General features: G+C 52.2%; 1 protein-coding gene across 5 annotated transcripts; it reads right to left on the minus strand.

The window, feature by feature from the left end:
• Positions 1 to 821: 821 nt before the first annotated feature.
• On the minus strand, positions 822 to 21,140 carry USP28 (ubiquitin specific peptidase 28). 5 transcript variants are annotated; one of them, XM_065652037.1, is made up of 26 exons: positions 21,051 to 21,140; positions 18,283 to 18,360; positions 17,070 to 17,202; positions 15,819 to 15,924; positions 15,524 to 15,686; positions 14,561 to 14,647; positions 13,618 to 13,755; positions 13,132 to 13,205; positions 12,542 to 12,618; positions 12,178 to 12,317; positions 10,527 to 10,654; positions 10,271 to 10,366; positions 9,913 to 10,053; positions 9,115 to 9,329; positions 8,905 to 8,975; positions 8,365 to 8,581; positions 6,794 to 6,997; positions 6,143 to 6,282; positions 5,793 to 5,978; positions 4,839 to 4,934; positions 3,931 to 4,109; positions 3,768 to 3,846; positions 3,450 to 3,529; positions 2,938 to 3,061; positions 2,095 to 2,293; positions 822 to 1,090 (listed from the first exon to the last, which is right to left on the minus strand). In XM_065652037.1, the coding sequence occupies exons 2-26, from the start codon at positions 18,349 to 18,351 to the stop codon at positions 915 to 917; spliced, it is 3,318 nt and encodes a 1,105-aa protein (XP_065508109.1). In that variant the 5' UTR covers positions 18,352 to 18,360; positions 21,051 to 21,140; the 3' UTR covers positions 822 to 914. The 5 variants fall into 5 exon arrangements, with proteins under 5 accessions (XP_065508109.1, XP_065508107.1, XP_065508110.1 ...); XM_065652035.1 differs by lacking the exon at positions 21,051 to 21,140 and adding an exon at positions 20,331 to 20,405; XM_065652038.1 differs by lacking the exon at positions 21,051 to 21,140 and adding an exon at positions 19,886 to 19,946.
• Between the last annotated feature and the right edge of the window lie 1,223 nt (positions 21,141 to 22,363).

The following is a 22,363-nucleotide window of genomic DNA, read 5'->3' on the forward strand; positions in this document are numbered from 1 at the left end:
CAGCTGAGTGCCTATTCCAACCCCTGAGGACACGGAGTGGCTCAACGGGAAAGGGCTCCTGGCGACGCTCAGAGGTGCCAAATTCACCTGTATTTCTGTGAAATGGTCCCGGCAGTCCCTGATGGCTCTGCCGTCCTCGCAGGTGCCCACGGCGAGCTGGTGAGCGCTACTCTGCCGGTCCGGGGCTGCACAGGCTCCTGCCTCGCTCTGCCCACGGGTTATTGTCTTTTTCTCCTCTTTATTCACACTGGAGCCGAGAGGAACCTCAAGGCACAACCCGAGAGTGAAATAAAAACCCAGAGGGAACTTTTTCATTCTAACATAGAACAAATGCTTTTATTGCACTTTTAGAAAAACTGCATAGTCCTGACAAACAGGATCCCCCCTCCCCTCACTCACAACATTTGGTTTAAGACAAGTGCTGTGGCGAGCGCAGGCTGCCTGCCAAAGGAAATCCAAACGGGGCACGGTTTTTACAGCAAAACAATTAGAAAAAACCCAAAACAACAAAAAGGGGCTGGTCACCCTCACAGTTGTCACCGGCAGTGACCCGGCACCGCAGGTCCCAGGGGTGTCAGGGGGTTTGTGCTCCTGTCGGAGGGGGCTCGTCCCTCCCGGGGAGCTCTGGCTGTGGCACAACCATGCCGGGCAGTCGGGACGGCCCGTCCCGGCTCTGCCGGGCCTTCCTCAGAGGAAGACTCCGTGTGTTTTCTGCCGCAGGTTAAAACACAAAGGGCGAACGCCTGCCGGACCCGACCGAAATGCGTGGCCGTGGGACGGAGAGCGCGAGGCACCGCTCCATGTCCCGGCCGCACCACTGCGCGCCGTCTCCCAAGTGCAATATCGCTTCCAACTCGCTGGCGTGCACAAGAACACGGCTCTGGACCGAGTCCCTGCGCGGGGGCGGGCGCGGGTCAGTTGACAGTGATGGCGGAGGCCGCGTGGATAGACTCCATGACGGCCGCGAAGCGACTGCACAGGTCGTACGGGGAGTTGGGGCGGATCTTCGGGGGCTCCTTCAGCACCACCGCCTCGCCGGAGCTGTCCAGGAGCCGGGGCAGCAGCTCGCCCAGCTGCAGTTGCAGCCGCGCTGTGGGGAGAGGACACGGTCAGCGGCACCGTGGGGACACGAGGGGACACGAGGGGACACGAGGGGACACGTGGGGACACGAGGGGACATGGGGCTCCGAGCAGCGGCTGCAGAGAATCACAGAATCATAGAATTGCAGAATTCTTTAGGTTGGAAAAGACCTTTCAGATCATTGAGTGCAACCGTTAACCCAAGGCTGCCCAGGCCACCAGCACCACCACACACACCCGCAGCCTCCTCCCATTCCTGTGACATCTCCCGACAGCAAACGCCACCGTTGCAAGCCCACGGATGGGAAACTTGCGCATTAGCATAAATTTATCCAATTTTACTTTTTACAAGAGTCTTTTGAGGATAAACCTCTGTGGTTTTACTTTCTTTTCCTCCAGCAAGTTTACCCTCTGCTGATGCCAACAACTCTGCAGTGACTCCCCAAACCTTAACCCACAGATCAAGGGAGGCTAAAACCAATTTCCCTAAACAAAAGCGGCCTGGGAGCCCGATGGCAGGATAACATACAGAACCAGATGAGCAATCGGAACCAAAAGGCAGCTCTAAAACCACACAGTTCTCTTCAGAGCCCCTGAACCTGCTCCCCCATTCACTCTTCTGCAGCTCCGGCCACATTTCTGGTTGCTGATAGAGCCCATTCCTCCCTCCCAAGGAGACGCCTCCTGCCATCGGCGGGGACCCCTCCGCTCCGCAGGACAGCAGGAACCCAAAGCGCCTCAAGAAAACACTAAGCCCTTCCTGGGAATCAGCTTTTCACACTTCAGGGAACAGGAATCCTTCTTCGGCAGCTTTAGTGCAGAAGAAGATTAAATTCTGCTATCACTGGATGATTCAGCCACATTTCTGCTCTCACAGCCAGAATTACCCCAACGTGCTGCAGCAAAATCACCAGGGATTTAGGGGGGTGTTGTAAACCGCCCTGTAATTCCCGTCCCGTCTGATGGAGACGCCGCCCTGCCCACGAACGCAGAGGAAGGGGACGCAGCTCCTACCGTCCATGTCCTCGCGGCCCAGGTAGGAGCACCAGCGGCTCCTCATGGCCTCGAGGGCATCCAGATCCTCCTTGGAGATGTCGAAGCTGTTCATGAGGTGCATGCAGGGGATGATCAGCTCGTTCAGGATGCCCACACCCTCCGCCACACGAGCGTCCTCCGCGCTCACAAACAGCGCCGCCGCCACCTCGTTCAGCTTCTGCGGGAGGGGGACAAGGGGACACTTGTCACAAGCCGGCACAGTCCTGCTCACCGTCCCTGGCATCACACCAGAGAGCAAACCGATAAATACATTTACATACAGATACGGAATTTACTGTGTGTATGTACGGAGCACATACAGCCTAAATACAATTCGGGTTTCAAGATGCCAAGATCCAGATCTGCCTCCCCGCAGCGTCCCCAAGAGCCACACGGCACATTCCTCCATTGAATTGCTGTGTCCTGGATTTGCACACAGCTGCTGGGACTCGGGAAGGGGCAGAAGCCACGGAAATAGGCATGAGAGAAACTGGTCTTGGCAACCACAGAGGGTGAACTACAACCAAATGGCATTTTTGTGCTAGTTTTTCACCCTCTGTGGAAAGGGACATCGCCCTTTGCTCACTAATATTAGAAATAAATATTGGGGAGACGAAGGAAGAGAATGGACAGAAAACAATACAACTACCGAGTTAACGCCACAACTGCTGGGTTAGAACCCAAGAGCACACTGAGCAGCATCGTAACCTTCCCTAATTAAGGGTCCGATTCCCCGGGCAATGACATGGGTAAGCGAGCGTCCCTGCGGGATCTGGTGTCCCTCAGCTGGTCCCTCCCCACGTCCCCAGGCCAGGTACGAACCAGGAGACATTTCCTGCGGTACAGGGCGATGAGTGCCTCGCTCACGCCGCGGCCCGGCCCCTTGCGCAGCAGCTGCCCGTTGCTCTGGTAGGCGTAGACCAGGTAGGTCAGCGACTCCTGGTACCTGGGGAGGGCGGCACAGCGTCAGTCCTGCCTGCTCGGGAAATGTTTTGATATAGGAGTCCAAAGAAAAATGAAACAAACCACCTGATGGCAATCATTCCTGCAAACCCACCTCTGGAAAAGAAAATATAAAGCTCTAATTCACAAGGGAAAAAATGAAGGGAAAGTCAAAGGCACTACCTAGCTCATCACAATATTTAAAGCGCTCGCCCAGGCTGCTGAGCGCGGATTCAAGCGAGGGCTACCAGCAGCTCCAAAAGCAAGCCCAGTGGCCTCAAAAACACGACTGAACTCCAAACCATGCTGGGTCTGAAGGAGGTTCTGTCCAAGTGCCCTTCATGTGGAGGCTACAGCTTATCTTGTCCAAACACACAAAGAAAGGCACTCACTTTCTGTTCTGGTAGAGCTCCAGGCCCGTCAGCAGGTACACCGAGACCTTGCGGAAAAGGCTGTAGTCTTCGTGCCATCTCTGCGGGGAGCAGCAAAAGAGCGTCAGCCTCACCCGGCTGTTACGTTCCTTCACAACCCAAAAAGTTTTACCCTTTGAAAGGTTTAAATGTCTCTTGCAAGCGACTCATAAAGCGATTTAGCCAAGTGCACAGACACTCCCCAAAGCTCGGGTGCATTCGTTCTCCCTTCCAGCATCCCTGTGCAGACACACGCGTCTGATGGCAGCACCCAGAACCACCGCGGCACGGTATCCTTACCTGGTACTCCTCCATATCCACGTCGTCGGGGCCGATCTCCCTCAGCTTCGCCCGCGCCACCTTCATGATGCTGATGGACCTGCCCGTGCAAGCAGAGAGGAGAAAAGTCAGAACGGCCGCTTCCCAGTGAGAGAAGCTCCATGGCGGCACCCACAGCACAAACCTTTCGTCGTAGCTGAGGTTTTTGTCGGCAAACTGCTCGAGCAGGGTCCGCTCCACCACCTGCTGCGGAGCGTTGTTCTGCAGCAGGTAGATGAGCACGTGCTGCAGTCGCGCGTCGCTCCGCGGCGTCGGGGTCTCCTTGGCCAGCAGGTACAGCCGCGAGTACTCCTCATGGAACGCCTGCGAGGAAAACGTGCCAACGGGGCATGGTGAATGCCAGCCTTCCACAGGCACCGAGGGGTCTAAGGTAACCCTCCTGCAAGTGCTGAGCTTTAAAAACCGCTTGTAACATGCTTATATCTGCAGTAAAGGCACAAGAGTATCTAGAGATTTATATTCCTGTAGATTAAGAGCACGGGTGATTCTCCCACGTGGCATTTTCTGTTAAATCTGCCGGCCCGTAAAACTGAACAGCAGGTTCAATATTCGGCAGTGCTCATTCCCAACCCCTCTGCTGCTCAACACACGCGCTTCTTGAGGACACGTTTTACAAGGGAGGTCACGCAAGTGTGTGTGTTCAGGACCGAAAAAACCTTTCACGAGTGCTGGTTTATTGTCTGACGATCACACCGAGGAGCCAGACAACAGATCCTGAGAGGCGTGCCAGGGAAGCCTATGCTTTATTATGCAGATTGAAAAAACTGCCAATACTAAAAGAATAAGCAGAAAAAGTAGTGAAAAGTAAAAAATAGGAAATAAAGGCTGGATTTTCTCCTGGGAGGAGTTTCCTTACAGACTCTAAAAACTGTTGAGAACCCACAGATATGTTGTCACAATAAGAGAGCAGAAACAGAACTGCAGGACAGACAGGCCATGAGCTGGAAGAAAAACCGCACAAATCGTTCCCTTCCCATTCTGGACATGCCAATACGGCACAGATTCATTGGGCTGAGCACACAAACGAGGTACCTTGACGAGCCCCGCTTCAGACCCATCGCGATCGAAGGTCTGGCGTGCTTTGGCAATGGCCAGGATGACGCCTTGCATGGCGGGGCTCAGCATCACCTGCCGCGGCAGCAGAACGGACACACGGACAGGGACACGGATGGGCAGACAGGAGAGAAGAGAAGAGAAGGCACGGTCAAGAACGGGAAAAACTGGCACAAGAGAAGGCTTAAAGGAAATTGCAGGTGGAACAAGCTGTGGTTTACTTGTACGCTCCATACTCCATCTATCGCATGCGCTTCACATGCAGGGCTTTCTTCAGGCACTCAGAGCTCTAAAGGCCGGTCAGCGCAAGCTGGAATGTGTAAACTGAACATGCGAGAACGCAAAGCACAGCAACCTCAGCCCCTCTGCGTCCCCTTCCATCGTCCCGAGCAACACAAGGAGAGAGCAGCGTGTTGTGCCACATCACACAGAGTGAGGAGCAACCATCTGGGTGTTTGTGTGAAACCCAATCGCGCTCAACGCTGCTTGAGTGCATCTGAGTGCGGTTACACGGTCAGATCCACAAACTCAGCAGCCAGGGCATTGTAAGTTCTCCTCATTATTAGCCGTTAACGTCTGAGAGAGGGGACGGAACTCTAACTGAAGACAGCCAAGAGGCCTGTCAATAAACTAATACCAGCAGGATCAATTTTGATAGAGTTGTGCCAGGAAGAAGACTTCAAGGGACAACGTGCAGACCTAACGACTGAGCGCTTTCACAGAGCTGCTTTTCTGATGGAATTTAAAATGAAACTGGTAAAGGATTTGCTCTGGCCTTTGTCATCTCCGCAGTGGGAACAGGCACTTTGTAAACAGCATCGTTTCCACGACAGACTCCTACCGTACCCCATCTCAGGAAAGCTCCAAGCCAGCTCACTACAGAGTTACAGGTTAATGACCGGCAGTAATTAACCCCTGCGCTGGGCTCTGTACCTCCTCATTATATCCGTCTGCATCAGACCTAACGGGGATCTTCCCCACGCTGGGGATTTCCACCTCGGAGAGCCGGGAGCTGGTCGGGGCAGCCGGTTCGGGCTGTTCTGCATCCCGCAGCCGCTCGGCCTCAGCCGTCCCGGCCGCTCCTCCCGCCGGGGCCTCCACCGGCTCTACCTCCTCAGGCTGCAGCCGAAACAGAAGAAAAGGAGTAAGAGAAATGCAAAGCATGGGAAAGTGAGAGGCGGCCGAGCTAACCGTGGCGCAGAACTGCACAGAAATGGAGCAAGCGAAGGCGAGGAGGTTGAACACGAAGAGAAGACGAGGTGGCTCCCGGGCGCAGCTCGTACCTCGCAGAGCGCGGCCTCCACGCCGTGCCTCTCGTAGGCGTCGGCGGTGTTGGCGATGGCCTGGGCCGTCTGCTCCGTGGCCATGCGGGCGTGCTCGGAGGACAGCGAGCGCACGCTCCGCTCGCGGCCCGGCGGCAGGTCTGCCGGGACAGAAGGATCGTATCACGTTAGAGAGCACAAACCGTGACACCGACATCGCTCGTGTTCTGAAACGCTGTGGGGCTTGTCTGCACAGGACCAAACGGCTGCTGCTCACCCCAGAGGGGACGGCACCTCCTGAGCCTCCGCACGCCCTTCCCAGCGTTCCCGCTCCAGAGAACAGCGCCTCAGCAGCTTCCACTCATATTTATTAAAGAAAATAAAGCCTGGGAGTGAGATGAGATTAGCCCAGTATGATTAAATGAGCGGCAAACAGCATTTCTGGTGACAAGCCTGTGAGGAGGCACTGGCACAAACAGCAGAACAGCCTTTGGTTTGCCAGGACGGAGCCTCCCGCAGCTGCCTGCGCTGCTCCACGAACAGCTTCTGCCAGGCACGCACAAATTTCTGCAAGGCTCCAGCACCCCGACATTTTTTTGTCTTTTGGTGTATTTTCAACCAGCTGGCCGTTACCGGTTTCAACGCGGTTTGCAAACTCAGACGCGGCGTTACCTGGTCCCGACTCGGAGGAGAGCTCCTGTGACCCCGAGGCGGGCGACGGCTCCGTCGGAGGCACCTTGCAGGACTGCTCCTCGTCCCACTCCTCCGCCTCGCGCTCCAGGCGCCAGTTCTCCTCCTGCACGTAGTGTCTCAGCTCCGGGGACAAGGCGTCGAGCTCCTCCTGCAGCTGCCCGGCCTCTGAGACATCGCCGTTGTCTGGAGAAACGCGGGGCCGCAATGTCACCAAACAGCAGGACACCAGCCTTAGCGGCTCAACAAACACGCGCCACGATGGAGAGCCACAATCGAACTGGCCGAGAGATAAATGGGAAAAACACCACTTTTTTTCCCTGTTTCATTTAAGATGATTCATAAGCAAAAGTGCAAAAATAAAGACAAACCTACAGAGTGGTGTGAAACAAAACCCTGTTTTGTTCTGCCACTGGATGGCCTGTATCACAGAGAAATTCCAGAAACGGCGCCTGCTGATGCCGTAGCTCAGAAATTCATCCTTATTCAAGGGCACAAGTGCACCGAGAACAGTATTTAAACTGCCAATAGCCAGAACACTCACAATGCAGCTGGAGACACCTACAACCCTGCACAGCGCATAGAGGCAGGGAACTGCACGGATTCCAGAGCACGAGTGTCACACTGGTATTTCTCAGCACTTTTTAGATCTACTTCAGTATTTGGTTTTAAAATAGCGCAAACTTGGAGTAGTATCAGCTTTAGACAACTCTTGAAATTTATCAAAAGCAACTGACAATCCTGTGCACCAGATATTTCTTACGCACCCATTGTAAAAACAAGGCATCTTCAAAAAAACATCAAAAAATGCATTACAGGGGAGAAAAAAAATCCTGGGTTCATTTGAGAAACCAAACTGTCACAGGAAGACAAAGAACGACCTCCAGATCCTCATCAGCCATATTTAGCGATGAACAGAATGACAGTTCTCCATTGTTTCTTTCCATTTGTTACATCGAAATGAACCACGCGTGAAATTATTAGGTTCTTCTACAGCTGTTTGCCATGTATAGTGCCACGTGCACAGTAATTTCTCCGCAGAACTATTTATACATTGGCACTGCGAACGCACTGAGCCGCTGCTACCAATAACTCGCACACTAGGAAAGGCTGCACAAAAAACCAGCCCCGTTTCAGCCCAAAGTAACAATATTGCTAAAAAACAAGCCAGAGTCAGAAAGCGTGATAAAAATGGGAGAAATAAAGCAGGAAGTGTTTCACATGCCCTTGTAAAAGCAACACTGTGATATAGAGTCAAAGGGAAAACCATGGGCAGTAGATGGATGTTGAAAGCAGCAAATGGGAGATTTGTACACATTAATTAGATGTGAAGAACTGTCCCTAACCTCACCAGTACAGTTCAGTCTTCAGTCTGCGGCCCTATTAGGGATTTATAAATGGATGGAGCAGGGAGCAAATTCTTTCACTTCTACGTGGGGTGAAGTTTTTTGCGTTGCCAAAAGGCAACGGCGCCAAAGAGAAGCTGAGGAACGTAACGACCGCGCAAGATAACGGACAAATGCCGCGCTCCCCGTCGGTTCGGGCTCCCGTACCTGCGGCCGAGCCGCGGGTGTACATCAGGCAGTAGGCGCTGGCGTTCCGCACACCCCCGAACGAGTCCCTCCGCAGCTCCTCCCACGACGACTCGGTCACCGCGATGTCGTTGTACTTGAGCCAGGCTTGGCGAGGCCGGTCGTACACGTAGGCCCAGTAGTGCCCGGCGTTGGCCTGCCCTTCGTGCACCAGGACGGCGTGCAGGCCGTAGGGAACCTGCGAGGGCACATGGACACGGGCTGCACGTCTAATTTTAGTAAACCAGCTTGTCTGGCCGCTGTACAAAAATTGCAAGTATGTTCACAGCTGTCGCCTGGTACACGACTCTTGATCCACACAATACATTTCCTATTATGCGAGAACTGACTTTTAAGGGAAAAAGCAACAAGATTTTAAGAAAGAATCCTTTCTCTGCTTCATCAGAATATTGCAATTTTTAAAAATACAATACAGTGCACAACTTAAACTGACAGCTGCTAACTAAACCCAATATCAGCAGCATCAGTTCAGTATTGACCTCACGGAGCTGCATTTCTTACCTGCTGGAGGAGCGGGTCGCAGTACATCTGCTCAATGGACATGTTGATTCTGGCAATAGACTCCTTCAGCTCTGCCAAGAACATCACAAATGAGAGAAATAAACACAGTAAAATTAATGACTGCTATTTCTTTCGCTTCCAAAAGTTTGAAGCCGTGCAGTAACTACCAAATACTCTTAATGTGGGAGCTGAAAGACATCTGGGGCCAACCTTGCACGTCTCGCTCAACCTCGTCCCTCCATCGCTGCAGACATGTCCGAACGAGGTTCAGCTCTTCCTCGGAAACCGCGCGAGGAGCCGGACGATCCGACATTTCTGCTGGGGAACCGCACGGCTGGAGCAGCGAACGCGGGTTTTGCTGCGGTGAGGAATTCGCCAGAAAGAAACCTGCGTCTTCAATCCCAGCATCCTGCCTCTCTAGCATGCTGCAAAGCAAAATCCAAGATTAGAGGACAGGTTGGTCAATCCTTTTGTCCTTTTTTTTTTTTAAAAGAATATGAAATACACCAAACAGAAATTGCTCCAGAGCCAGAGCAGGATTTCCCTTCTGGGATGGTACAATAAGAGAACAAATTAAGTGAAATGTTATTCTCCTTTAACAGAGCAAACTGAAGTATATGACAAATAAAAGCTAAAATTCTTCTAGAACTCTGTAAGTACAGATCCACAAAGAGCAATTCTAAAAATTCCTTCCCTTACCACTGCAAAACTCATGTATTTACTCAGCTTAATTTAGAGTGCAAACCAACCACGCCGGCCAAGTTTGTAATAATGCCACATTGCAGTAATTTACTGGTTGATGAAGCAAAAAAATGAGTAGCCTAACCAAAAAGAGCACATAATTTAACTCGGAATTGCTCTCAGACAGGGAATGTGGCAACGCTTTTGGAAACGGAACAGATTAGATGCAGCGTTATAGTCACACAAACAGTAAATAATCCACTTCTAGGGTGCAAACCATGAGAGGCATGCTGTCCTGGAGGAATGATCTTATTTCTGTGTACTCACCTGTTCGGCTGGCCCTGGGCAGGTGACATCAGCGGCGTCCCAGGTGACATCAGCGGTGTCCCCGTGCCCACGAACTCCAGCACGGAGCGCAGCATGTCGGGCAGCGGGAAGCGCACGGGGCCGGAGCCGAACCGCAGGTACCTGCAGAGAAACGGGACCCTTCGCAGAATTTACTCCTCTAACAGCATCGGTGATATTCAGAAACGAAACAGTTTGTTTTTGAAAACACTCTTCCTCGCACCATGCTTCCCAAAACGAACCCGGTTCCACCCATCCTTCCTCTCCAAGGGCCTCTTGTCTCAGAAAACTCATCTAAAAGGCAGCACGGAGCACAAAAATCAACCTCGCTGACGCTCACCTTTCCAGCTTCTGCTGCAGGACCACCATTTTCTCCTTCAGCCTCTTCAGTTCTTCTCGCTTCGCCTGAATAAGCTCTTTGCTGCTGTAGAGGTACCTGAGCAAGAAACACAGATCCCCTCCACGTGAGATTCGGTCACTTCTCATACCCACAATCTTTCACAAGTGTTGTTAAATCCTTCCTCGCTCCCCCATATGACCTGTTTAACTGCAATAAAGCAATAGCTTTAAACGTACCATATGACAGAACGACTCACCTGTCCATATAAATAGTCTGGGGGAATTCCAGCTTGGTGTGAATTTTCTCGGGCTGTCCCAGTGACTGATTGAACTCAAACCGGGAGAGCTCAAAGGTCAGTACTGGTGGAAGTTTTGTAAACCAGCGCTGCAACAAAAGCAGAAACGCCCCAGAGGGACTTGTTTTAAGATGACTGCTGAACAGCATGTTTTAGGCTGAGCCTAAATGATTTTAGAGCGATCTTACGCGTCTGTCTGTCTCTAAATACTGATTTAGTAAACAGTGACTAGTCAGAAAGCTAAATTTTAAGAGATTAAAATTTCTGCTTCCATTCCATGTTTTTACCATGAAGAAGTCTCAAAATAGCTTTCAGAAAATTAATTTCAACTGCCTGATGCATCCGGCTCGATAGATTATTAATGGGTCCAGCACAGAACCCTACAAAATTAGCAGACACGACGCAAACGCTGGACCTCAGTGAAGAGCCTCCCAGAAAGTGCTTTTCCAATGCAGATCACACGCAATGATGAAGAACGAAACACAAGTCTCGCAGAAACGCCAGTTCTCGTTAATCCCACTGACGCTGTGAGCTCCGGCACACTCACCTACGTCCTCGAAGGACAGAATGCACCTTATTCCCTATGTCCCTACCCTGCAGGCCTCCAGCCACAGCACCCTAGGAAGTGAAGTTCAGATGCACAGTTTTTCCAGCCAGATTTCTTAGAAATAAAGCCAGAGCCTTTTCCTTCTATCCATACAACGAATGATTAAAGCATCTCCAGCATCAGCCCCAGAACCCGCCCAAGCAGCCCCCTCCATCTCAGGCACAGCTGCCTCAGTTTCCCCTGCATCTGCTGTAAATGGCAGAACCAGGCAAACCCGGAGCAAACGCTGGAGCCCAGCGTCAGGCAGGGCTCACCCACCAGAGATGTCCCTTTGTCTTTGCCAGTTTAAACCGCAGGAACTCTGTTTTCAGATGTTCTCGCAGAACTGAAACACTTTTCCCTGCCCCCTCTACACCAGACAACTCTGCAAACCTCTGCCTGTTATTTCCCAGCCCTTCTCTAAGTTGAGTTCCCAGCTGCTCTCACCCATCTGGGGTGCTGAACGCGACGGCATACCTTCGCTAAGTACGTCATGATTGGTTTGTGATTCGTGAGAGTTAAAAAAAAAAAATTAAAAATGAAAAAAATCAGCGCGGTCAGAAGGCAAGAGTGAAAATGAGAAGAAAAAAAACCAGGCACTGTAATGGGGAGAAAGAGACAAATTCCAAATGGCATACCATCGGTTAAGCACTGTGCTTTTACCCTCCGAAAACATGGAGGCAGCGGCTCTCCCTGCTCCGGTACGGGCAGGCTTCAACAGAAAGAGAGAGACTTTACCACACGGGTAGCAGCACATGTTGCCTTTTGCATTCCAAACAAACTCCTCCAACCGCTTGTACAGGGCAACACATCTTTACAAACAAGCAAAGAGTGCTATGTGGCGAGACGCCCAAACATTTACGTGAAGATTCTGGGTATCCAGAAAACATTTTGTATTCAATTCTTACAGAACATTTACGATTGCCATTTAAAGTTATCAGAATACAGCGAGACACTCCTGCGCTACGCGTGTTGCGTTTTTCTGCAGCGGCAACTGAGAGTTCGACAGCAAACCGTCCATCCCACCTGCTGTCCGTACGTCAGTGCCTGCGGCGCCTCCAGCTCCCCCTCCACCATCGCTCCCGCCAGGCACTCGGCCAAGTCTCGGTAACCGTTCACCTGAAGGGGATACTGACCAAAGGTCTCGATCTTGGAAAAGGTATTGCCTGGGTGATGGAAGCAACACAAAAACCATGAACTCATTTAAGGGAACAAAACACTCTGGTATAGGCTTCATAAATGCTACTGACAATTTTATCAAGGAGAGTGTTTGCAAGTTTAAAGCACTAGGCAATTTCATCAGGAACACACAACAAAGTCCTGTGTCACCACTGCTATAAATAAAACACTCCCAGGAGTTAAAAATCAAATCTACGAGACTCTCACTCACCCTCGTGGACACCCTCAGTCAGGAAAGTGCCGTAGAAAAGCTGCACCATCGGGTTTTCTGATTTGTCCCTGGGGCTCCTGTTTTGGAAAGAAAAAGCCCAGGTTCAGTCGCAGCCACAGGCTGAAAACAAGCCCCAAGTCACAACCAAAGCCTTTGCTTGGGAATCTTCCTACAGTCACAATTCAGGTGTTCAATCCAAGCACAACATAAAGAGCAAGCTCCTCATCTCCTGTCATACTCAAAAGCATGTTATAACACTTACATTGGCAAGGGAAAAGGAAAAGTTATGGCACTGCCTTTTGAAATGCAGCTCCAATAAACCAGACCCTTCATGCACACCAGTTCTCCTGAGTCCCCTACAAAGCTCATTTACTCTTAGGCCATGTTGGCATTGAATAAAGTCCTAACGCTTGCGCACAGGAACTGCACGAGTCACACTTTGTTAGCACATCCCGAGCCTCAGGAGCATCACCCTCAGTCAACAAAACTCTCTGTCATTTACTCAACATTTTCTTGTAAAGCTCTCTGATTTTTAAGGTGTCGCATTTAAAATCTGTCAGGTCAAAGTCCCAAGAGGACGGAAGACTCACTTGACGTTCACCGCAAGCTGGAACGCGTCCTCCAGCCAGTCCAGCAGCTTGTGCGTGAACTCGCTCACGTCTTGCTGGAAGAGACACGAAGGAGAGTCAAACACGACACCAAGCAGAACGTGTTTCGGGGTCTGCTGTGTCCCCAAGCCCTGGAACAGCACCCGGCTGCCCCCACCCCACTGAACCAAGTGTGAAACTCGAGTGTTGAGCTGATTTAGACTGATAATGAACGCTCTGTGCATCTCAAACTAAATCAGAGGAAACGACTGCGATTGCTACCCAGCCACGCAGATGGCGCCGCGCAGAGCACCGTTACACGGGCTGTTTAATTAGCGAGCACGTTCATTCTGCCTAAATGGCACAGGGACAGCTGCTTGTCGGGTGACAAACACGTGGAGCGGCCTCTGAAAGGAACAGCGGGAGGAAGCGAAATAGGCTGCAACTGCCGTTTTGAGGAAAGCAAAAGGCTTTTTAACAGGGTTTTACCTGCTGTTCTTCCGCGGATCTAAACGCGTCCCTCAGGAGTTCCAGCGCTGCAGAAGGGTCTACAAACTTACGACGCGTCCCCAGCATTAAAGCAAACAGGCACTGAAGCTCTTGCATGAATGCGATATTTCTTTTTCCCTGCGTTGCAAAAAGAAGAAAAGCCAAACCCTTCCTGCAACTCAAAAAAAGCAGCATCTTAAACCAAAACGCCCCAGAAGGCCACGCACACACCTTCACAGTTACGCTCACCGCCGAGAGGAAAGGGACATTAATGGGGACAAAAGCCGAGAGACACACAGTGTCAGTCTGCGGAAGCGATCCGGTCTCCAAATGCATGCACAGGACACAAGAATTTACCAAAACAAAACAAAATACCAGAAGTAATGATTGCTACATCAGAAAGCAAAACCAGGTGAATCTGTGAATTGATTCTGGCTGCACTCAGGGTTTTGCAGAGTATCAACAGCACACGTGGATGCACGTAAAGCAAAGTCTCTTAAATGGCCACAAGCTGGAATGATCTAACAAGCGCAGGAGAAATCTATGTCTGCCTTTTACTCCAAACAGTTTGCAAGCACCTTCTGCTCTCAGGAGGTTCTGGGGCTTGAGACGAGCTCAAACACCCGTTCTTCTGGAGCACATGTGAACAAATGAACGATCTGGAGCTAACAAAGAAGATTTAAGGTACAAATTTCTCCCCGTGCCACTCTTAGAAAGAAGCTCCAGAGGAAAGCTTTATGAGAAGCATCTGATTTTTCTCCACAGTGATTCCATTTTTGAAAAGTATTTCCCAAATTTGCCTTTAACGCAGCCTGATCATTGGAAAGCCATTAATGTAGGCACTGAGTCTCGGATGGCCCCAAATTAAATCTGCTTAGAGAAAGAGCGGAACAGCGTACCACAATGGAGGGAAACCGTACAGCGACAGTCGGTGCAAACTTACAGCGCGGCTGCGACAACTCTCGAGCACGTTTTGTGGGAGGGAGTAGCCAAGGACCAGCCTCCGGAATTCGGGCAGCTGGAACAGAGACTGAAAGGAAATGAGAGGCAAAACCCGTCAGCACCTGCGAGGCTCTGACTGGCGGCCATTTGATGCCCCGTTGTTGCTCTTTTGCTCAACAGCTTTTTTGTTAACTTCTCATTCTTCTATGGCCTCGTGTTACTGAAAAAACATTTACCAAGTGAGCAGTCTGTGTGCCGGACCAGCTCATCCACACCCAGCAAAGAATAAAGTCTCCTCCTGCTCTTTCTAGGATATATGTCGCCGTTTTAGGAAAGAGTATTATATTCTGCGCAGACAAGCTTAGAAAAAGCGTCCGGGAAAAGTCCCAGTGAGAAAGGAGCCCATGTGAAGCTTTCTGGCTTCCTCTCCAAGCTGGAGACACATCACGAACATCTATCTGCTGATGTGAAATGGTTACAAGAGACAAACCTGCTCAGTTCCACTTACTGTTGTCTCTCCTCGTTGAGGTTATCACTAATAATACATGCTGCCTACTTGCTTATTGCTTCAAGCATCTATGTCAGTGTATTCCATTACCTGGAACATGATACCCCATGAATTATGGAGCCAACAATAACTGCAGTAAAATTAAATTATCAGTTCACTTTGCCAGTCAAGCTTCTGTCACTCAATAAGCATTTGGACATCACTGTACCAAAAAAACCCTGCATATGTACACACATATTCTATGTATCTGCATCTATTTTTACAAAGTCTAGTTAACTGCTCTTTGGCTCCTTCTGTGCATGCAGAATCAATCGCAATCATCTCAAACAAAACCAGAAGTCTCCTTTGAGCACAGTCACGTTCACTCATCTGCATATGAGGACGACTTCACAGAGCTGTTGCCTATTTAATTCTGATAAACATTCTGACTCCAGAAGGACGTTTCTATCAGATTACCTGTATGACAGCGCTAAACCAACATGTATTTCCAATATTTTTCATCCCCACGGGCCAGTCGCCCACTCTTCTCCAGTCGTTCTGCTTGAGGTTCTCTCCCCAGGCCTCGCAGCGTTTCCTTTTGGAGCGGTTTTTGTTGTCAGCAGAAGGTGTTTCCTGCAGCCTGTCACAAAGACACACACCTTGCTGTAGAACATGGTCTCACCAACGTCCTCGAGAGCTACGGGACTTGCGAGCGGGACAGCAGAGCCGGGCGCTGTCGGGAAAACCAAACCCCGTGTACGGACCCACCGACCTTTCCGCAGTGTCTCCGTCCGCAGCCTGAGCTCCGGGCGACTCCAGCGCTCTGGTGACCGCGGGGACGTCGTCCTCGGTGTCAGCGCCAAGCACAGCCGTCGCATCTGGAACCGGAGGCAGCGTTCGGGTCAATTTTCCACCCGCAATTGGCTAACATTTTCTTTGAAAGAAACTTAGAAAACCTTACACCTCAGAAATATCTTTTTTCCAACTGATAGAGCACAATTTTCTAGCTCCAATTTTAACAACAAATCCTTGTAGTTTGTATGATGCCAGGAAACCTAAAAAGCCACTGAGTGGGCTGGACAAGAACAGGACAGATCGTGCAGCTGTGTACTGGCCAGATTTCCTTACACCCAAATTCGGGGAACATTTCAGACCTCTTCAAATCATGGAACAGGAACACGAGCTGCTGCTTGTGTGTGCTGTGCCTTAACATCAGCATTAACAACCAACACTGTTTTGAAAATAAAGGGTTTCAGTGAGATCCCTGTCACACAGAATCGCCTTCCCTCGCTCATGTCGGGATGCTCTGAGCTGTTTCACACACCAGCTGCACAGGGAAGGAGGAGAAAGGACAACGAGCGGTTCTGGGAGAGCTGGGAGCCTCACGCTGCACAGTTCGGCTGTTGCTTCACAGCTCCCAGCACAGGTTTTTGGTGTCGTTAACCTGTCCTGTGATAACATCGCTTGGGAAAGCTCCAGTTAATAGATGTGCCACTAGCAAGAAGGCTTAAAGAAACTACTCTCAATTACCTCAGACTGCAGTTACACTTTTTACATCAGAATGTACCAAAGTAACAGCCCGCTTTTGCCAATACTTGTAACACCACTTATAGAAACATTTTTCAGATAGTCACATTGCTAGCTCGAATAACATTTTAAGTTTTGATGACAATATGATGTTAAGCACTCGGTTTGCCTGCTCTGCCAGCAGATACTGTTGGAAAGAAATGCCTGATCCTTGACGGGGACTCGGTTCTCTACCTGCTCGGCTTTAGGAGTTTTCCGGGTTGTCTGTGTCAGCCAAGACTGTTTAAAACGACAACAGCTTTGTGACTATGATGTGTCATCTACAAACACTAACAAGCGTTTAAAACACTTTGGGATGCAGCTGCTCTTCACCAGGAAGGTTTAACTCCCTGAGCTGTTCCATGGCGAGTGCTGGCAAAATCCCAGGATGGGAAAAAATCTTTTCTTTCGGCCCAGGTGAAACCCGTGAGAGCGCGCGGGCAAGCTCAGGACTCACCGTGCCGGAGCCGTTTGCCCACAGCGCTCCCTTCCCACGGCGCCAGCTCCGCGGCAGCCGCGTCCCCGGCCGGCTCCTGCGCCTGCTCCTCCGTCAGGAACGTGACGGCTGCCGTCAGGTCCCCATTTGCAGCCTAGCAGAACGAGAGGGGGGAAATCCACAGTGCCGGGGTCATTCCATCTGCCTTTGCACGACATGGGATGATTCCATGGCAGGGACAGGCAGACGCCACCAGCTCTGCGATCCCTGGCCATGGCACACAGATATCTGCTGGTGACAGGCAGCAGTAAAGAATGAAAATAATGAAGGCTAGAATTTCTCTGTCGGTAAGCACTTTGGCTTTGATACTAGGACAACACAGACTCCATTAAGTAATTTAATTTCCCTTGCAAGAGATTGGAGCGGTCGCAGGAGGCCGAAGCACGACAGGGCTCTTTGCCATCCGGAATCAAACTGTGTATTTCAAGATGTTTGACTCTCACTGAGCGAGGCCTTTCTGCAGACCATTGCTACAGGCTAAACTCCTTTCAACTCACTCTAGCGTTTTCTGGACATTACTTCTCAATGAAACATTTCAGAACTTCCTCAAAGAGCCTCTCTGTGTATTTTCAGCACAGCCCGCACCCTGCTGCTGCGTCTCTAGAGGATGGACGGCGTCCGGCAATTCCAGACCGATGCGTTGCAGCCAGTTTAACGGCACAATTTGTAAATATTGAAATGGGCATTACAAGAAGGGACCTCCCCAGGTAAACGCTGCTTCTCCCAGTGCCTGAGATTCCTGCGTCCCTGGAGCAGAGACGAGTGTTCTGGGGACGGACACGACAACCAGCAGCCACAGAGCTGCTGTGTGACTGCAGCCCTGCAGAGCTCCTGAAGCTGTTTACGTGGGGAAAAACCTGCTCTGAGCCACTCAGTTTGTGTTTACAGCAACACCCAGATAACCGGCCCGGGGAGCTGAACTTCCAGGAGACGTTTACAATATTTTAGCACAGCAAGCACAGATTTTAAGGTCTATTGTTAGAAAAACGAACAGTTCTCAGCTCAGCATGGAGTTTTTGTTTCAGGTACAGATGAATACATGTGAACCCCCAAAATGCACGTTCCCTCGCCAGCAAACCTTCAACCTGTGCATCACATTTCCCGAGCGCCTGAACCTGCCTTTGGGGACAAACCCCGAGCTCTCCTTTCAGTGACAATGACAACAGGCACCCACCTTTAGAGCTGCGTGCAGGAAAGCTGAATCTTGAATCCCCGTGATCTCTTTCAGCTGGTTTAAAAGCATCTGGCAATCCTACAAAGGAGAAATAAAGAAAGCTCACGTGAAAAGGTGACTGGGACAGACATGGAGCTGGTCCTGCGAGGCTCACCGAGGGCTCACCGCAGTATCGCTTCTTTCTCCCCTTTTTACTGGTGGTTTAATACAAAACGGCCGCCATGCTTGCCTGACGTTAATACCAATGTCAGCTTGAACATCCTACTCAGTTTTCTCCCTAGATTTACAGACTGGCGATGAATGGGTTGCACTCTCAGGAGCACGTCAGCCAGCGAGGACCGGCGACCCCGGCGTCGGGTGCGCGGCACCTGCCGGGGCATGGACACCCCCCGGCAGCCAAGGGACATATAAGGAGGTCGCGTGTTCCCAGCGCACCGGCCAGGGGCTATTTTAAGCCCGGCCGCACATGCCACTTGTGCGTGTCACTTCTCACTGACAATACGGTGGCAGAAAAAGGGCCCGAGAGGCTGCGGCGGCTCCTCCTTCTCCAGCACGCAGGCGACTCGAGCTCTGGTGACATACTTGCTCTGCGCTCTAAGCCAGCAACATGTTCTTTGACTTTAAAAAAGGATGACAGCAGTTTTCTTTAGCGGACTTATCGAATCCCTGCAGCCTCGGCTGTGCTCACCGAGCCCTGAGTAACGGGGTGACCCGGCTCAGTCCTGCCAGCACAGTCCAATGAACCCCGGCTTTTCACATCTCATACGTAACTCACCTGAACCAGCAACATCGCAGACAAAGAAATTCAGGTTTCTAATTACTCTCATTAGAAAAAATTCCAGATGCTTTCACAAGTTCCAACCAGAGAGTAGTAAGTCAACCACTTTTCTGACCGTCCATCCATTTGTACTGCTGACGGATGCTACTCCATGCACAAACACCATAAAGATGGCACACGCACACAAAATCCTAGATTATTTTTTAATGGGAATTCCTCTGTCAGGTTATTCACGATAGTCTCACCTAAAGTACCCCTTTTTATCAACTTCTACAAAAAGAAGTGTGTGTGTGCACACACCCCACTCCCAACCCGTCCCAAACGCCCTTTTAGTCCTGGGAAGGTCCTTTCAGGACCTGGAAAAGCCTCGGATGAGCAGCCAGGGTGTGTGGCGCAGGTCGGCACGTTTGGCAAAGGCAAGTTTGGCAAAGGCATGCCGCTTAGATCACGGTGCTAATTTGGAACCTCGGCAAGCAGTGTGCGCCGCTGACCCCACCTCACGCTGCAGGGTGTGTTTTTCCATTGTAGAAGAAAAACTACACGCTAATAAACCGCATTACAGTAATGAAATCCAAGGCAGGACAGGGCACAATTCTCTGGGTTTTTCTGCTCCGCCAGAAGGACTCACAAGCGCTGCTGTACCTGCAAAAGCTAATTGCTGATCCACCGCTCTGAGTTACCGCTCAATATTCTAATGATTCCCAGCGTGATTTTATCCAGCCTTTGAGAGGTTTGTATGGACAGCGGGGAGCTCATCCCGCACAACAAGCGTCCGGAGGCCCCGGCAGCCCCAAAGCCGCGGGAACCGCGCGTGGCGCCACAAACCTGCCGAGTTTTTGGGGAGCGCGCGTGGCTTCGCTCTGGCTGATCATCCCTCCTCGAGGTCACGGCCTTAAAACAAGTGTCGGGGCTGGTAACTAACACCAGCGGGCAACGCACGCTGCGCTTGGAAACACACCCCCCCAGGTCCCAGCGAACAAACAATGACACCAAACAAACCGCGCGGCGCCGGGACTCGGGGCGTTGGCGGGGCGGAGGACGCGAACCGCTGGCCGGCGCAGCCGCCAGACGGACCGCCCGGGGCCCGCACAGCGACCCCGGGCCCGAACGACGGGCGGAACCCGCCGACCGCGCCGAACGGCCGGGACGCGCCGCCCGAGCCCGCCGGTCCCGGCACCGCGCAGCCCGAGGAGAAGCGGCCGGCGGCGGCCGCGGCCGCGGCCCCGGGAGCCCCCGGGAGCCCCCCAGCCCCCCGAACCCCCGGGCTCACCGCGCCGCCCGGGGCCCGCGGATCGGCCGGCATGCCGGCGGGAGCGCCCAGCGCGCATGCGCAGCGCCCGGCCCGCCCCGGTGTCCCCGCGGGCCGGTCCCCCAGCCCGCCCCGGTGTCCCCCCGCTCCCGTCCCCCCCGCCCCGAGCACCCGGAGAGAGCGGCCCCCTCTGGCCCGGGGCTGCCTGACCCCAGCGTAAAAAAATGCAACAGATACATAAATGATTCAAAACCCAAGCAAAAAGCACGGCTGTCCCTGTCCCGGTCACCCCGCAGCCGGGGATGCCCCTTTCGGGCGCATCCCGGGGGACAACCGGGCAGGCAAGGTTTGTAACGACAGAGGGGGCCAGGCACCCGCTCTCTGCTCACCAGTCTGGGAAAATGAGCAGAAAACGCGCATTTCCCAGGCGTGCTGAGCCGAAAGGCACCGAGCACCGCACCCTGTGCATCCCCGCCTTGACACGGCCGAGATTCCACCACTCTTATTATAATAAAACAGCTTAAAGCCCAAAACTGAGACAGCCCACGCCAGGGACTGAGTCCGCGTGGAGGCGACGCCGGCGGCGGCTCGTCAGCACGGCCATCGGGGCCACGAGCGCCGCCTGCCCAGGACGGACGTGGCTCCTGCACCCGGGCAGCTCGGCGCAGCCGGACAGGACGCACCCCCGGGGCTGGCGAGCGGAACGTCCTTCTGCACCACCGCAACCGCGCCGCCCCTTGCCTTGTGTGCTGGAAGAGTGCGGGAACTTCGGCGCGGCCCTTCCCGGGATCTTCTTGGCTCCTGTGTTCTCACGGATGCTCCAGCTCAGGAATCCGGGAGGCACGAGGAGGAGGAGTTAGCAGGGTAGATAAAGTAAAACCGAGCAAGCCAGCCGCGTTATCCAGTTTCCCTGATACACGAAGAGAAAACAAGACAGCCAGTCTTGCTTTTCTGCTTTTTTTCTTGCTTTTCAGGTGTTCTTCATTAAAAGCTAACAGCCTTTTCAGCCCAAATTAACCTTTCCCATTTGCTTGAAATCTTTCTCATTTTCCCTGGAAAATGAAGGGAAAAATACCCGGCTGTAATGGCTGACATGGTTGTATTAAAATCCAGGCTGGAAGCGCTGTGGTTTGTGATTGGAAATACTTCTCAAAAACTGGAGCTGCAGCAGGAGAGCTGGGGTGAAAGGTCAGGGAGGCAAACAGGAGATTTTTACATAAGGGTAGGGAGCACCTGCACAATTTCTGCTGCAAACCTTCCTGGGGATGGGGTCTACGCCAAGCAGGTGACATGCAGCCCGTGCGCGGAGACGGCCCTGGACGCCAACGTCCCTCCGCTGCTCTGCAAGGCTCCGGCACGGCTCTCCTTTAAGAAATAAAAAGGAAAAGATGGTCACACAAGACTAGACGCTGCTGGGTCACTCTCAGCAAGGCAATTCCCGCCTGACCTGGGGGGACATGGCGCCTGCGATGCGTGGCTGCCGTCCCTGCTCAGGATGAGCTGCGGCTCCTTCATTAACAGCAATGGGCTCCAAGTGCCTTCCCGTGCTTATTATTACCTGCCTTTAATGGAAAATGAGACTGTGGCAGAATATTGCAAACACCTGAAGGGTGTCTAATGGAGAAGGGGATGGAAAGGAAAGCGCTTCCCTCCCTTCCCTGGGACGTTTAAAGGTATTGGGCTTCTTTGGTGGCGGGGTGAGGATGAGCTTTGTCCCCGCAAAGCTGCGAGCACCCACACCGACCCACGGCAGCGATGACATTAGCCAAGAGTGCAGCACCCGCATCCCACTGGTGTGGGGATGCTGCGAGCCCCCTGTGCCTGCGCCACGGCCCTGCCCATGCGCAGTGCTCATTGCATGTCTCGCAGCATTAAATCACACCAGACAAGCAATCTGGGGCAGCGCAATGCTCCGTAATGGGCGGCCTCAGGCCTCAGGCTGCGCTGCCAGGGCTGCTCCGTGATGCTTTATTGCTTTTGACGCTCCAAACGCGCTCTGAGAGTCGCGTCCCTCTCCTGCCGGCTCCGCGCAGGCAGGTGCTGCGTGCTGCCAG

This window comes from Caloenas nicobarica, chromosome 26, assembly GCF_036013445.1.
Source record: "Caloenas nicobarica isolate bCalNic1 chromosome 26, bCalNic1.hap1, whole genome shotgun sequence".
Classification (NCBI taxonomy): domain Eukaryota; kingdom Metazoa; phylum Chordata; class Aves; order Columbiformes; family Columbidae; genus Caloenas; species Caloenas nicobarica.